General features: G+C 35.2%; 1 protein-coding gene across 1 annotated transcript; it reads right to left on the minus strand.

Annotated features, from left to right (window-relative positions):
- Window positions 1-9,955: 9,955 nt before the first annotated feature.
- r3hcc1 (R3H domain and coiled-coil containing 1) lies at window positions 9,956-17,774 on the minus strand (the record flags this gene model as incomplete). Its single annotated transcript, XM_056467496.1, has 7 exons — window positions 9,956-10,861; window positions 13,151-13,246; window positions 13,326-13,396; window positions 13,474-13,646; window positions 15,746-16,205; window positions 16,277-16,414; window positions 17,566-17,774. Coding segments are annotated over 7 exons (1,257 nt in total), but the record flags the coding sequence as incomplete, so codon positions are not given.
- Between the last annotated feature and the right edge of the window lie 322 nt (window positions 17,775-18,096).

Raw genomic sequence — 18,096 nt, forward strand, 5'->3', positions numbered from 1 at the left:
ATGAATAAATTAATGACAAATTAAGAGTTGATTTGAATATTTTTACTGAATATTTTGAATATTTTAAACTTTTTAGTTTAACTGACTTTTGCCATTTTAAAAGTAATTTTAAAATTATTACAATCTTGTGCAATAACCAGGATGTTTTTCTAACATTTTGTTTCTGCTTTTATTGTATAATTTCATATGGTTGAATTGTTTAATTCAGTTGTATGGTTGATTTTTTAAATCGAGAAATTAAGCCTTGTGCAACATAAAGGGCACATATTTATGTCTACCTGATATATTTTTGGCTCAAGCTATAACAGGAGCTAAGAATTTAACTGGTTTGAAACCGAATGTCTAATGAATGTCAAACTAACTTTACCGCGGTATAAAAAACTAATGAAAATAAATCAACATTTTTACAGCTTTCCATTAGCAATCATCAAACTCAAAGTCTCTTGCTCTGGATCTGCAGTTAAGAAATCTGTGAGTAAATTATAACTTAAAACATTTAACAATCAGTCTTAGAAATAAAATACAAGTCTTGCTCCTGAACTTCAGTTACAGAAACTGAGCCACAGACATTTTTAAAATTGATCCCTGCTTGAACAAATAAGGACTTAAATAATTATATTCTCACTCAGATTGCAAAAATTTCTCCACACCATCAAAAACGTAAATTAAGACAATTACTGTGATTGAGGTAAAGCTGGTTTAATATTCACACATTCAGACTTTCTCCTTAAAAATATGATTTCAGAAAAGTATTCCTTCCAAATTCTACATAGGGAATCATATTAGCAGCCAAAGACCATTAAAGTACAACATTGTTCAAGTCAAATAAATCGTGCTAATGTTGTTTTGAAGTCAAACTTGTATGTGATTCAGACTGAATATTTAAAATACCATGGTAAACAATATAGGAAGCATGTCACAACTTGATACTGAATGAATGTGTTAATATAAAACCAACTTTACCTCAACATTACAGTGTAGGTCTACACATAGGATTTAAATTTAAGTAATATTAAAGTGTTTTTTCCCCAGTAAAGTTAACAAGGCACAATTTCTGCTGAGTGTGAGCGTAAAAATGGAGAAACTTATGTCAATACGTATAACGAGAGCTGGCCTTAATCACGAAGTCAGAAAATATACAATACACGACAAAATTACAATCACGAGAGGTTGCGTAGTTGTCAATAAGTCGCCTTATATAGCGATTTATTATTATTATTTTATCTTTTATTAAATAATACGTGGGAATACACCGTTTCTTTAAACTCTCATCTTACCTGTTGGGCTTCTCATCATGGCAGGGTGTGTAGGAGAAGAAGCCATCATGTCACTCTGATGATCGTTGACAAATTTAGACATTATCATATTAACTCGAGTAAATAACACAGTAGACATATTATTTGCTATTTGAGATACAAAACAAGTCGCTATTGTCATTAAATCACTGTTCACTGTACTCGTTAGTTTGTCACTCTGACGGAATTCTGAACTGTATGCTGTTCTATTCTATGACGTAACGGCGTTCTTTTTTATGTTCTTTTTATTTGTCATCGGTGAGGGGGGAGGGGGCGGGGGGAGTCGCGGTATAGATACAAGATGGCGCTGCGATCGGTTAAGTTTTGTTGAGCTCCACAACTCAAAAAACAATAAATAAATACGCAAATTAATAATTAAATGAATAACTAAACACAAATTCCTGCATAAATAAAACAATAAATAAATAAATAAATAAATAAATACACAAATAAATGAATAAATAAATGTATATATAAATCTACAAATTCCTGCATGAATAAAACAGTAAATAAATAAATACGCAAATAAATGAATAAACCTACAAATTCCTGCATAAATAAAACAATTAATTAATTAATTAATTAATTAATTAATTAATTAATTAATTAATACATAAAAATCTACTTTCAGTTTAGCATTTTCTTATCTTATAACATCCGTGTAATTTATTTACTTACTTACCTGCACGCACTATTTATATATTTATTTATGCAGGAATCCTTTTTAAAAAATATATTTATTTATTTGCATATTTATTTATTGTTTTATTTATGCAGGAACTTGTGGATTAATTAATTAATTTTCATATGTATTTCTTTCTTTCTTTATTTATTGTTTTTGCAGGTTTCGTCATTCACACAGTTGCTTTTTTTGTCAGATAATAAATTTATAACATATGAAGTGTGACATTCCGTGATGAAAGCTCAAAAATAGATTTAATATATATTTTTAAATATATTTATTTATATTATTTTTCATCTCTTTTCACGGAACTAGAGGAGCATGCTGCATCTCTGTAATGTAATGCTGCCATTAATTGAATATTTTAATTGTATTACTTCAGTGTATTAAAAAACTAAATTAATTAAGTGAATGAAAAAAATTAAACGAAATAAATACTTAAACAAATAAGAGTAAAAATTATGAATTAAACAAAGTTATTCATATTAGCCTAAAGACCGTGTAGTTGTTGAACATGACTAGTTGACATTTTGGCAGATGAAGAAAAGTGAGAACACATGTTTTCTGCTAATAGCAGTAAATATGTATTTATTTATTTTGCACATTACGTGTGTTTGGCTGTAAAAGCGCACCTAACGTTACAGGTGTTTCTCTAAACAGGCGCAACTCAAGTCAGATTTTCTCCAGGTCATCATTTATGTTATTTAAATTAATGTTGTGTAAAAAAATAATTAGACCTGTCCACTTTCTTCTGGAATGTTCCCCAGACCACAATCCGAGATGTTTGAGCGATCGGATTTAACGTTATATCAGATCAGAATAAAACCAATGAAGGCGTAAACAGCCTCAGTAACACACTGTGACGAGACGGGATTAGCATGACAGCTGAGGACTCCACTTGGTAAAGCCTTCATCGGACAGTTGTTTTCCAAAATGTTAATGGTATAACTTAGCAGTCAAAAATAGGAAAAGGGAGGTCATGTACGAAACAAATCAATAACGTTACAGGACGCCCCGGCTAATGCGGCCATCCTAGAACCTGATGGTTAAAAGGACAGATTCTCATCTATTATGAAGTAACGCCAGCCTTACCCTGTTTGTTTGTTCTTTTTGAACAAATGTTCAATATTTTGACGCTGCTGCCTGCTTTCTCCTCCGTCTCTCTTGCTCTTTTCGACCCATATCGTTATTTACCATGGATGTCGCATCGAAGATTCAAATGTCAGTTAAAGTTACCGTTATGTCACGTGACTGGCGTCATGTTAATGTGATTCAAATTACTGACCATATTTATTTAAGAAATGAAATTTATTACAAAATAATCATTTAAAAGTTACATAAAATATTTAAAAGGACAAATTCTGGACCTTTTGATATGTTGGTGTGTCACGACTGCAATGAATTTGCTAAACTCATGAAGCATTTCGCTTTATGGCTGCACTTTTAGAAGAATTTGTTCTTTACTCAAAAATAATTTAAAAGTGGCTTAAGATAGGCCAAACTTACATGGCTTACATATACATTTCTTAACATCTGGGCTAAACACTACATTTCATATCTGGCCCAAATCTTGTGTGCAGCTTTAAAGACGGTGCCACCTCTGCCAAACCCGGGCCATGTTTGGCCCACATGCTGTATACCAGTGCTGGACGAATGCCTGCTGCGCCAGCTTTAGGCCAAATCAGGGCCAGAATGCTTTGCTACCTAGACATAAACATTAAGCACAGGAGACGATGATCTAGTGGATGATATAGTGCTTAAATAAAACAACTGATTGGTGTGTCGGCGACGCAGTGGCACAGTAGGTAATGCTGTCGCCTCACAGCAAGAAGGTCGCTGGTTCGAGCCTTGGCTGGGTCAGTTGCCGTTTCTGTGTGGAGTTTGCATGTTCTCCCTGCATTTGCGTGGGTTTCCTCCGGATGCTCCGGTTTCCCCCACAGTCCAAAGACATGCGGTACAGGTGAATTGGGAAGGCTAAATTGTCCATAGTGTGTGAGTGTGTATGGATGTTTCCCAGAGATGGGTTGTGGCTGGAAGTGCATCTGCTGCGTAAAACAGGTCTTAGATAAGTTGGCGGTTCATTCCGCTGTGGCGACCCCGGATTAATAAAGGGACTAAGCCAAAATGAATGAATGAATGATTGGTGTGTCTACAGTTACGCACTCGTGTGTGTGTGTACACCTCAGGGCTGTTTTTAACCAATTGAATCGTGTGTGTTCATTTAAAAGCCTTTGCTTTGAATTTGCATGACGTTATGATAAATATCTGTGTTGAAAAGCATATGAGTGTGTTTAGTGTTTTGTAATTCACTGTGTGTAATGTTTTGCAAAAAGTGTGAAGCTGACAATGTGCTTACAGTTGTGCAAATCTAGGCCGCTGTTTTGCTAATTGAGTGTGAGGTTTTGCTGATTGGCAGAACGTTTTAATTTTAGTGTGTAAGCAACTGGAAAAAAACGAACTTTTTTCACTTAATGTTTTCTCCTTTTTATGCGAACTCTTCCTGTTTTCATTCGCTACATTCCCACCTCAATACAGCTGGAAACACCAATTTTCCAGCCAAATCCTAGTTGTGAAAACGGCTCGCTGAGGCAGGGGGTTTCATGATCATTTAAAATGCCTCAAACATCCTGTTTTGTGGAGAAGTGAAAAAAGAAAGAATTAAATATGAAACTGGCTAGCAAGTTGATTTCAACCTAATGTAAATGGATGATGTCCAAAAGTACCACTTCTGTAGACGTAAGGTAAAAACTCTTGACATGACTTGAGTGGCTGATGCTTCCCGAAAAGCTTCATAAATTGAATTTGTTAGTTCAGCTGACTGATAAAAACATCCAAAAGCCAAATTCTAATTTCATTCCAGCTTGAAATCAAATCTCATGTGAGTTTATTATTGAACAGCAGATTTAAAAAATTTTTTTTTTTTTCATATTTTGCCAGATTTTCCAGTGTGTTTGACTGTTTAATGCCACCAAACACCCCACACTGTGTCCCGACGTCCCCATTGAAATCACAAATCTCCTGCATTAAAGCATCAGCAAGTTTCTGTCTTTGTTTCCTATCGGCTGTTTATTTTCCTTCCCCAATGGAGTTGCTTTTTGACCTCTAGCTTCACTGCAACCCTAAAAACCCAATGCATTTCAACACTGGTTACACTTTATATGGGTCACACTTTATGATAGCATTAGTTTACTAACATGAACTTTACTACACTCTCAGAAAAAAAGATACATGGTGGTACAAATAATGTTCCTTAAGGAAAAGTTTTGTACCTTTGTAAAAGTTAAACCTAATATGGTACAGATAAGACATCTCATGAGACTGTTTGGTGCCTTTTATGGTACAATTAAAATGAAGGTACACAATTGTTTTCATAAAAAGGTTCATAAGTGTCGGACAACTCCTTTATTACAATATCTATGAAAATAAATATTACTGGAAAGGCAAAGTGATTTTATGAATCATTTTTATCTTAAAACATGAATCATGATTTAAAAGCTTATGTTTAAGGAAACATTAAGTTCTATAATACAAAACAACTGGCAAAACAAAACTGTAGGTATTGTAAACTAAACATTTAAGGCATTTTTAATAAACATTTGGTAAGCATTTTCTGATAAATACAGTTTCATTATTGATATCTGCACTTTTGGGGTTTGCTTTCCACTACACATGTAAGCTAGCATATGCAAAGTGTTCGTTCAGACATTTTAGTATTGTAAAACTAATCAAATATTGTGCATATCTCATTACAATACTTTTGCATAATTCTGTTTCTATTTTAAATTAAAATGAACTTTAAAGTGATTACAAAGGTTTTGTGTGAAAATTGGAGAAAACTAAAAGTTTTATATTGTACATGGGACAATGTGTTTCTGTAACATTTTTGTGAAAAATGTTGTGAAATGTTCAGCAAATAGATCTTCTGATTTCTGTTAAAGTATTTTTTATTCTTCATTGTAAATGGGAAAAGGTGCATTTACACAAAAATAAACTATTTTAAAAACATTGTTTAGAAATGTATGTTTGTTTTATATTTACTGAAAATAAATTGATGCATTTTGGGTAAAGCAAAATGCCTTTAAATAGTTCTTGAAGGACACATTTGACACTGTTACGGTACTGTGTCTTGTCACTGTAGTGGTACCTGCATGGATCAGATTTGTAACTTGGATGAAGATACAATATTGTATCTGCAAAACCAAAGCAAAGGTACATTTTGGTTTCCCATGGTACAAATCATGTCCTTAAAGGTATAAACTGCAATAGTACAAACTTGTTTCTTTGTGTTAAGGTACAATTCTGTCCCATATAAAGGTACTGCCTCTGTGACAAGGGTTTGTACCTTCTTTGGTATAACATTGTACCATTTTTTCTGAGAGTGTAACATGAACTAATAATGAACAACACTTGTACATTTGTCAATCAATTCAACATTTACTAACGCATTATTAAAATCCACATTCATGCTTAATGCACTGTGAGTTATCAAGAGCTAATAATGAACAACTTGATATACATTAACATTTAAAAAGATGAATAAATACTGTAATAAGGGTCTGTTTGTCACTGGTCCAGCTGTATACCCTCACTGGGGTGCTCGAGGTTTTATGGGAGTATGCCCAACCAGTCCACATGTGTTTTGTGGACCTGGAGAAGGCATTCTGTGGGGGGTGCTCTGGGAGTATGGGGTCAGAGATGCTCTGCTAAGGGGTGTCTGGTCCCTGTATGAACAGAGCAGGAGTGTGTGCCGGGAGGCACACCCCTGCCGTAAAATGCACCCCAGAGTTTTGACACTAACAAGAGTGACTGAAGTGAGTTTCATGAATGCAACCCTTCCTTTACAGAAGATATAAATAAATAAATAAATAAATCACTACACCGATTGACTTTAAATACAATACCTAAGGGATTAAGTAAATTGTTTAATGTGTGGTTTAGTTTAATAATTCCTTACGTTTTTATATAGCACTCTTCTAGACACTCAAAGTGCTTTACACATTAGGGGGAATCTCCTTATCCACCACCAGTAGGCAGCATTTAACTGCATGAATCAATGGCAGCCATATTGCGCCAGACCACACACCACACACCAGCTGATTGGTGGAGAGGAGACAGAGTGATGAAGCCAATTATGATATGGGGATAGTTTGGAGGCCATGATTGACAGAGGCAGTGAAGTATTTTATAAACAATGGAAAGTCACAAATCCTCAGTTTGTGTGCTTGAATATAATGTTAATATTTCTTTGGTTCTATAAAGAACTTTCATTACAATTTCTAAATAAATGTATCATTTAAAGCATAATTTTATTTCAGAAAATGACAATTAGTCAGACTAGCTGAAGTTTTAATTTGTTGTGATTGAAAATCTGGCTCATTCCATCATCAATTCTTCTGAAGTTAAAACATTGGCAAAATATGAATGTTTTCATGTCTGAAAACAAGGCACCTTTTTGTTATTTATATTTTTAAAAAATGCTCTAAATGAACCGATAATTTTTACATTTGGATGAAATCTCAGTAGTTTACAGAATTAAACATTTAATCAAACAAAATGTCATTTTCCTCTAACATATAAGTCATAAATTCTGGGAATTGTCAAGCTGTCTCTTATTATTTTCCATAGCAGAGTATATATTTTGCCAAGAGGTCAATAATTAAAATCTCCTGGGGTTTAAGTGACTGCTCTTTTTGCCTTGTCACTCACATATAAAACTGCAATCATTATGACACTTGCTCTCAATCCCGCAGCTGATATAAGACTTTTTCATCCTCATTTTGGCATTATTAATGTCTAATTCCCCAAGACAATGCAGATTGTCATGAGAAAGTGATGTTTGTAGATGCGACTAAAACCCGCAAAGGATTATTAGGCTCTCTCCAATCTGAAGACATTTAACAAGACTTGAAACAGGTTTTAATTTGCTCTGAAGCATCTGTGAGGTCAGACCGACAGATTCCGAAATGACTGAGGATTTTGCATGTCTTAGTGCAATTATTACATTTTGGAGATAAAGCAAGATGCCATATTTTGAGCAGAACAGAAATGTTTATGTTTCTGAAAACTTTAACAGAGATCATGGATCTGTCAATTTTGAGATTTTCTTGTGTGTGCGTGTGTGTGTGTGTGCGAGTGTGTGTTATCCTGACCATTCTTGTTTTAGCTTATGCTTGGTTAATGTTAGCCTGAGCATTAAAAAAAAAGATCAGCAAAGTTATGAATTCACTCTAAAGTGGAAAGCACTGTTTTCTATCTTTCCAGTGTCCCAAGTTTAAATCATTTTTACCACTCTGGGGACTGTGGGAAACCAGATTAGCCAATTTAGTTTCTTTTTTTGTGCCAATCAGTTTTAGATAACAATAGCTCTATGTAGTCAATCTAGGGCCATACATACTTGCAAAACAAAATAAAGTTTTGCAAACAAAAAATAAAGCATTGTGCAAAAAAACTAAAAATAAATGCAAATCTCCAAAAATCACAAAGCCAAAATTAATTTTTGAGAAAAAGAATTGCCTAAAAAAATGAAATTTGCAAACTAAAAAAATGCAAATAAAAATCAGCATCAATCAAAAATAATCAAGCAGTGCAAAAAAATAAATAAAATAATAATAATAATAATAATAATAATAATAATATATATATATATATATATATATATATATATATATATATATATATATATATATATATATATATATATGTATATATATTGCAATAAAAAATTCTAACTATGAAATATTCGCAAACATTTTTTATAGTATTGTCTTTACATAACCCGTCCAGTCAATTACAATACACATTTTGATTGTTTTTTTAGTCAACTGAGTTTGCTTTGCTGTTTTCACTTTGCACCACGTTTCTGCACTTTTCACTTTGTGGCCCTGATTTGACAAGGGGATGGAATCAAGGGAACTTGACCCTTTACAGCAGTGTTGAACCGCTCAAGCCTGTTACTGGAGATCGACCTTCCTGCAAAGTTCAGCTCCAACCCTGATCAAACACACCTGAACCAATTAATTAGTACCTAATCAGCACTTGATAATTACAGGAAGGTGTGTTTGATATGGGTTGCAACTGAAATCTGCAAGAAGGTCGATCTCCAGGAACAGGGCTGGTCACGCCTGGTTTACAGCGTGCCCGGATAGGGGCGTTCGGTTCCGTGTTTTTTGGAGTCGACTCTGATTCTCGACTCCTAATTTTGGGGTCGGTGGAATTGCAACATTTGTGCAGTTATCTGGTCAGACAAACCAGTTATCAACCTACACTTTTTTTTACAGCATATTTTAATTGACTAGTTTAGATAACTTAGAAAATGACATTGCAATCTTGGAGACAAAGTTAAAACATCAGTTTATTATTGAAATGTTTAATGGAAAGATGGGTAGCAGTTCATTAACTAATAATAAAAAAAATCCTGATTGAGCCCAAACAACGTAAAAAAATTATATAGAATAGACGAAATATCTTCTTAAAATAAATGTTTGATACTTGAAAACTTTAGAGAGAACGAAATAATCATGCGATAATTTTTTTTTTTTGACGCCCAAACTGATAAACAAAATAGCTAGCTTTTCCATTTGATTTAATCACCTACTAAATATTAAACCCTATACACGAAATATTTAACTTAATTCATACATTGACAAACCTAAAATAATAAAAGCAGCGTGACAGACTGTCAGGCAGGTGTGTTGAACGCAGCAGGACACCAACCCTCCAGAACCGAGTTTGGACACCCCTGGGTTAGAGTATGGACGGTTCTACACTTCGAATTTTTTTTTTTTACTTGAAATAGTAAACCATCCGGCAACATACTACGACTGAGGACATACTAATTCTATTTTCAAATACTATTTAGGATGGATAGTATGCGTATTGGGACAAAGCATTCGACACATTTTGAAGAGGCTTATATTAGATTGTGTGTGGTAAAAAGTGCTATGTGGAGGGGGGAATAAATCAATACGCAACACCAATAAAAAAACAACAAACAAAACATTTAATCAAAAAAAGTAATAATAGAGTTTTTCCAATCAACAAATTAGAAACAATTAAACAACTTAGAAAACAAATAAGTTAAATTACACAGAGAAACGAATTATTCACTCACACATTACCCACAAATTTCTTATTTAGTAAAACTGGCACTCAAAAGACACACCTGGTAAATATAAGAGCAAACCAACTGAGAAAGAACGTGAACTTCCAAACAGTAAACAGAATAATCGAATCAGATTTAATATGATGTTCCCTCATGAGTTATTTTCCAAAAACAAGATCAATCACACTAATTACTGTCTAACTCAACTCACCTTAAATAGCAACAGTACTTCCCCTTTTGCCTTCAAAATTAGCGTTTCTGTAAACACTGAGATTTAAAAAAGTATATATTTGCAATGGTGTTAGTAGATGCTGAAACATATCAGCCTTGGTAGAGTGGAGAAGCATGGTAGGAGAAAGCAAGCAAATCCGTTCAAAAAGAGGAAAAACTCGAAAAAAAATGTTTGAAAGTTTACCAAAACCCTCAGGAAATAATCAAACAGTCATTTAACATACTCTTGGCCTTTTCCTAAAATATTACAGAACTCAAAGTAAACAAAACTGGAAAGTTAAGAGACCAAATGCATTTCATGTATTTGAGAATTTGCTGTGCAGCTAAAATAAGATTGGCAACTCCTGTTGAGTCTGGCTTGTATAATAGTTGATGTGCAGGACGTCTGTCGTATGAACAAATGAAAAGAGGTCAATGTAAACTGTAAATAATTGAATTAGAGTCATTTGTCAGTGTTTGCCCTCAGTCCTCCCAGCCCCAGTGCTCTGCTCACCATCCTGCGAGCCACTACTGCGTCTGTGCGCGGCCTTTCCTTCACCGGCTGCATGAACTCTGCACAGGGGACAAAATGGCATTAGAGTTAGCTGTCAATGATATACAGTGGTGATTTTTGCATGGCTTGTTGACATGATGCCTATATGTTAAGTAAAGATTTTAAGTGTGTGACATCATTAGCATGGTGACAAGACACGGTCCATGTTACTACAGTCTCTAAAATAGCTTATTTGTCTGTATTTGAAACATTTCGGATAATGTGAGTATATAATGTAATATAATGCAATGTGTATTTATATAGCGCATTTATTGTGTTTGGCCATACACCCAAACGCTTCACAATCATGAAGGGGATCTCTCCGCAACAACCACCAGTGTGCAGCGTCCACTTGGATGATGCAATGGCAGCCACAGTACAACAGCACCACACACCAGCTTTAGGGGAGTGGAGAGACAGGGATAGAGCCAATTCAGGGGACGGGGATGATTGGGAGGCCATGATGGGTAATGGCTGATGGAGGGAATTTGGCCAGGACACCGGGGTTACATGAGATTTTTTATGATCAGAGAAAGTCGGGACCTCTTGGTTTATCATCTCATCTGAAAGATGGCAACTACTGACAGTTTACTGTCCCCTTTACTTTTACTGGGGCATCAGGTTGAGCGCCCCCTGATGGCCCTAACTAACACCACTTCCAACAGCAATCTAGTTTTCCCATGTGGTCTCCCATCCAGGTACTGACAATGCTTAGCTTCAGTGAGTAACCTTGGTAAGTCTTGGGCTGCAGGGTGATATGGCTGTGGCATAAATATGTGGGGTATATGTATACATGTGGCATAAGTCAGCAAAATATATAATCGTACATATTGAATAATTTACCCAAAATGGAAATTTACAGTTAATTCATTAACCAGAAGTGTGATTTACAAAATGTGTACAAACCTTGTAAATGTGAACGTATGCCAAAAAGACATTTTAATTAATTATCTATATTATATAACTGATCTATATAATTGTGCCTTTAATACCTACATTAATTTCCAGAAATAAACTACATTTAAATTTCATCAATATTAAAGTCTGCTATTTCCTTAAAAATAAAATACTACATGCAAGCTAACAGTGTAGTGGAGGAATTTAAGGGTAAATGGGTCTATTGTGTACTTTATATCTCCCAAAACATAGCATCAACTTTTATGAGACAACGTGTCGAATCAATGGATCTCTATGGCCCTCTGCTGGACATATGGTTACAGTTTTAGAATTAAAACTTTTTTTTGACCATGTAAGTTTTTTAATACAAGAGATACACTTGTAACACTTGCATCAATATGAATAAACAACTTATATTTAAGTTTGATCAATATTAAAGTGATTTTTCAAATAAAATGTAACATTTTTTATGGAAGCTATCAGTGTTGAGGAACAATTGAGCAGTAAATGGGGGAAAACAAATACTCATTATCTCCCAAACAACAGCATAAACGTATAGATGGATAGTAAACAAAACTAAAGATATATCATTTATATAACTAAAAAATACATTTTTGGTTTACTAACTACTAGCTTTGATCCACAGCCTGAACAAACAGTTCTCAGTGTAAGAACAAGTGTAGTTGGAGCTTCCGGTTGTGTATACGTGCACTAAGATGTGAGGGGTCAAAAGATTGAGGAATAGCATTTTGGTCAAAACAGTTCTTGTCTGTGATCGTCCAAGATGTGGCAATTGTTTACACCCACATGCATGACTCCACTGTGATAAATGAACTGATTGAGCGATCTTGCATGCGTCATTAAACGACAGCTTTGAAATACCAATGAATTGTAATTTTAAATATTCATACTTTGCCTTTAAACTACTAAGATTTACCCATTCATCTAGAAAAAAAGGTTCATTTTAGTATAGATCAGAATATGCACGTGGTTTAATTTGAACAAATTTTTGTTACTCTGAATGATGCTGGAACATTATTTTCACTAAAGTTATTTGAAACATTAAGCAGACACTTTAGAGACATTTAATATGCTTTCTATGAAATCACTTTTGTACATTTTATTTGATGCAAGCACATTAGAATTACTAAATTACTAAGCAGCACAACAATTTTCAACTGATCATGTGACACTAAAGACTGGAGTAATAACTCAGAAAAATTAAACTTTGCCTTCAAAGGAATAAATAATAATATTTCAATAATAATATTCTGCTATTGCTGTATTTATTTTCTTTTTATTAAATAAATGCAGCCTGAATGAGTATAAGACGATATCTGAACAACAGTTTGCTATTATTTCAAAAAGAGCACATTTTTGAAACACCTCATTGGGCTGTTTTTTCTTTGTACCTGCTCGTCTGGCTGCTTTCCACTTTGATTTTTCACTCCCCTCTAGCAGCGCACGGGTTTTCAGTAGCGGATGTTCAATAGAAAGCGCCTCTGTAGCTGAACAGAATAAATGCCATTCAACCATGTTTGATCATTCTTAACACATTAAATGAAACAAATACAACCAAAACTATACCTGCCAACTGATTAGAAAATATACCAAGAGCATGAGTGTTATCAACCCACTTGATCTTCATCCCCCCTTCACTGAAAGAGATGCACATCAGTGTCACTTTATAGATTTGTATCATTGTTTTTGTCACAAGTTTGAAGTGATACATTACCTGTAGTCTGCAAAGGCATCAAGAATATCTTCAGTTTTAAATATGATGGGAAAGTCATAGATCTCAATGACGTGGCCGAACTCCTCCGGGTCGAGCCAGATGTTTGCATATGCAGGGAAATCACTGCAAGTGTTCACTATGGTGACGTCCCTATCTTTGACTCTGGCTTTGATCTAAAACAGCCAAAGCAGAAACAATCTGTTCAAAATATGATGGCTATTATGGTAAGATATCACAGTTTGAAAAATCCTGAAATAGATCAAATAGATTACACTGCTCTATACACAAAAAATGAATAATCCATACAAATGACCTATCGGTAAACCCCTCTGCCCTCAAATGCATCAGTTGCACAGGGACTGGAAATGTTTCGATATGTTTAGGTTTCAAAGCCATAGAGAAACACTGATTTGATGATTTTAAAAATAATAAAACAATATGCCTGAGAGACTTGTAACACCGATTTCCAGGTATCCAAAGAGAAGGAGCATTGTAATGTATTTTATTTCACTTCTTAAACCCAAACATGACATCTTAACATTCAGAAGGTCATCAAGAATGTATACATTTGTTCTAAGATAAACTGAAGAAACTGTGCTTTGATCTCTGCTAACATTATCTATAGTAAAGTAATAAAGTAATCACAATGTTCTTGGAGCTTCGTATGACTACAGTTGAAGTCACATGTAATGTTTTGGTTCCTTTTCTGGACTTTGAACATCTCTGAATCTCGGCATCATCTGTCTATGGAGGGTGAGAAAGCGCTCGGATTTTATCTATAATTTATGGTCTGAAGATGAAGAAAGGACTTGTGGGTAGGCATAAGTTTCTAACAGTATGATAACCTTGGATAAAAATATCACAGTTTCACGATATTGTGATTACTGCTCTAAAATATAATCGTTTTAAATGCCCGGGTTAAAAAAACAAGAACTTTTTTCCGCTTTGAACGCAATGGCTGCATCCAAAATCACATACTTCCATACTGTATACTATATAGTACACTAAAAACTATGTGAGCTGAGTAGTATGTTGGAATTCATAGAATCCAAAAAACAGTATGTGAAAAGCACTACTTCAGATTCTCTATGCTATCTCATGATGCACCACGAGAGAATTTATGAATGGGAGTGAAGCAACACAACTGAGGTGGGCATGTCATGCCAAAATGGCATTCGTAGTACGTCCGAGTTCCATTCATACTACTCACATTCATACTGTATAGAACATACTTTTCTATCAGTCGAGCAGTACATTTAAATTTAAATGCAGTACCTACTGAGTAGTAGGAAATTTAAGATACAGCAAATATACTTTATTTTGAGAAACATTTATAATATTTTGGAACAGTAAACAAGTCAGGCTAAATAATTCAAAAGAATCTTTGACTTCTGCTGTCTTCATTAGTTTCAAAAACAGATTTCTTTACAATTTAAAACGGCATCTTCGGATATATTTTCTGCTGGAGATACTGTCATCCATTTTTATTTTTGGATGAGCTTACCCTTTAATCACCACTAGCAAAGCGAGTTAAATGTAAACAAATGTAATCTTACTCTCTGGTACAAGAACATGTTGAGGCTAGATGTAAGACTTCTCCCACTCACATTGCGATCTCAGTGTTTCCTCTAAGATTTCCGCCCCGCCAAGGAAGAATGAATGTAGCGAAAACCATGGGTCTGCAAACCCTTGTTTCCAAATGAATCTTATTTTCCACCATATTTAGTTTTAAATATTTTAGAAATTTCTCTATGAAGTATTTAAGTTCTGCTTTGAATGCTCCTCACCAAGCTGTGGTCCTTCTGTGTCAAAACTGTATATATAATGTCATACTGTATAACTAAATTTCACACTGTTAAGCTGCGGTCACACTTGACTTTTCTCCCCATAGATTTCCATTCATACGCACGCGAATGCATCAGACCAGAAACGCAGGGTCTTGCGTTAAGTTTCACAGTTCGCTGCGGTGCAAAGTTCAAGCTTGGTGAACTCTGACCTGCGAAATCGCATCACTTGATTGCGTGAGACCAATCGAGGATCAAAACATGACCTCTCCAGACAGAAATGTAAAACATGGAGCAATCGCTCGCTTTTTTTAATGTCTAATCATCTTGTTTAATCCCACCCCTTTTCGCAGCGACGTACGACAGAATTTCGCAGGCTCAAACTCTAGTGTGACCGCAGCTTTAGACAATTAGCAACAGTAACTAAAGGAGGTGGGGCTTACCGATAGGTCAATTATTAATGAATGCAAATAATTAAGTTACATTACCTCAGAAATCAAACTTTCATCGATGCCCTCCTCCTGGAGTTTCACATCAGTGGGAAGGACTGTGTTGTTAGCACCGTTTACATCCTCTTGGTTGTCTAATTTCAAAGACATTAACAAGGACACAGTCTCGTCCCATTCTGAAGGCCACGGGGAAGGTCCGCACTTTGAAAGTTGCACAAATTCATGATCTGCCAGTGGTTGGTGAGTGGGGTCCTCTTTTGGCCTCGGATTGGCTACAAAAGCAGTGTTTGGGCAAGATTCCTCTGATGATTGCTTGAGATTTGGTTGTTCCAGATCTACCTTGTGTCTAATACCACGTGGGACATAAATAGCCTTGTCCGGCCTTTTGTTTCTCTGTCTGCTGTTGGATGTGTTGCATTTGTCATCCATTACCCTGTCCTGACTGCGTGCTCGGTAATAGGAACTGCCTTTTGGATCTTGTTGATCCTGTTCTGACAACCTGCAATACACTTTAAAAATGTCAAGAGTGTGTGTGAGTGTGTAACACAGCATTATCTCTGAAAGCCTTACCGGAAGTCAGAATAGCACACCACAACTCTGCGAGCGCAGCCCTCACCCACAGAAAAGGTGCTGAGGTCAGGGTGATTCAAGGTGGTTTCGTGAATCAGAAAGCGAAATCGGCTTGGCAAAGGCGGGAAGAGTAGAACGCTACAATTTAAAAATATTTCAATTAGATAATACAGCAGGATTTTTTATTGATACATCTAATCAGCCTATCACATAGTACTTATGACTTTCCATTTTTTATATTAAGTTGTTACCAAATGGGGCGGCACGGTGGCTCAGTGGTTAGCACCAGGTCCAAGGCCCGGCTAGGTCAGTTGGCATTTTTGTGTGGAGTTTGCATGTTCTCCCAGTGTTCGCGTGGGTTTCCTCTGGGTTCTCCTGTTTCCCCCACAGTCCAAAGACATGCAGTATAGGTGAATTGGATAAACTAGTGAATGACTGTAGCACTTGAACGTGTATGTAAATGTGAGAGTGTATGGGTGTTTCCCAGTAATGGGTTGCAGCAAGAAGGGCATCCGCTGCATAAAACATGCTGGAATAGTTGGTGGTTCATTTAGCTGTGGTGACCCCTGATAAATAAGGGACTAAGCCTGAGGAAAATGAATGAATGAAAGAGTTCAACTCAACTTTCCTCACAATATCTTAATTTGTAAGAAAGTAATAAAAGTTTAAAACAAGTTCATTAACATTTAAATATTTACTTTTACTATAAAAACCAAGACTAAATTATGGTTCTCGATAAAAGTTTAACTTTATTTGCATGCAGTTGCACAATAATTAATTTGATAGTTTACCCAAAAGTAAAGGTTAACTCACTATTCAGTATTTACTCACCTTCAAGTGGTTCCAAACCTGGCTTTGTGGAAAAAATCTGAAAACGTGTAACCATTGACTGTCAGATGAAAACAGATGAAAGTCAATGTTACATGTTTTCAGCTTTCTTCAATATCTTCTTTTGTGTTCAACAGAATATAGTAACTCATAAAGGTTTGAAACAAGTAAACAATGAGTAAATATGGTGAATATTGGGTGAATTTCACATTTAAGTAGTTTAAATGTTGTGAAAATGTTGATATACGCTCTCTATAGTATTTGGGGTGGCTGATAAGTACTTTAAACGTTTTTAATGTACTGTTAGGCAGTTGCTATGGTGTTCTGAATGGCTGTTTACCAAGGCAAGAGCTAATGAACTATCATTAGCATCAATACTAATCGAACACTGCTATAAAGTAGATTGGTATTGTTAATGAAGGCTGTTGGTGTTCTCGTCCTCAGATGTGTGATGAAGTTACCTTTTCCGCTCATTTCTTTGTAGAAATACCTCCAGCTCCTCAAGAACTGTATGGACCAATTCAGTCTCTTGTTTGGGGAGGTAAGAGCCATTGATGCAAGGATGAGCCAGGATGGACAGTTTTAATTCAGACTCAGAGAAGATGCGTTCAGTCCTGATTTCAACACAATTTGTGAGAATAAAAAGACACACATTAAAATACGCATCAGTAATTTACAGACCAAATAAGATGGAGTGTTAATATAAGAATATGACGGTTTATAATATAACTAAGTTACTGAGGCAAACGAAATAGATCTGAGTTAACGTTACATGCATTCTTCTACAACTGTTCAAATAAAGCTGAAACAGAGGCACATAGAACGTTATTTTACTGTAACTAAGTAAACTTAAAACAAATGACATTAAACATAAACTCGTAAATCTTACAGCGAATTTGAGCTCAATTGACTAAAATAATAGCAACTAGCATAGCACACTATTCTTTTCTTATCAAATTAACGTTATACGCGCTTTAAGAGGCGACTGGTTT

The sequence above is a fragment of the Danio aesculapii genome, chromosome 10 (genome assembly GCF_903798145.1).
Source record: "Danio aesculapii chromosome 10, fDanAes4.1, whole genome shotgun sequence".
In the NCBI taxonomy this organism is placed as follows: Eukaryota; Metazoa; Chordata; class Actinopteri; order Cypriniformes; family Danionidae; genus Danio; species Danio aesculapii.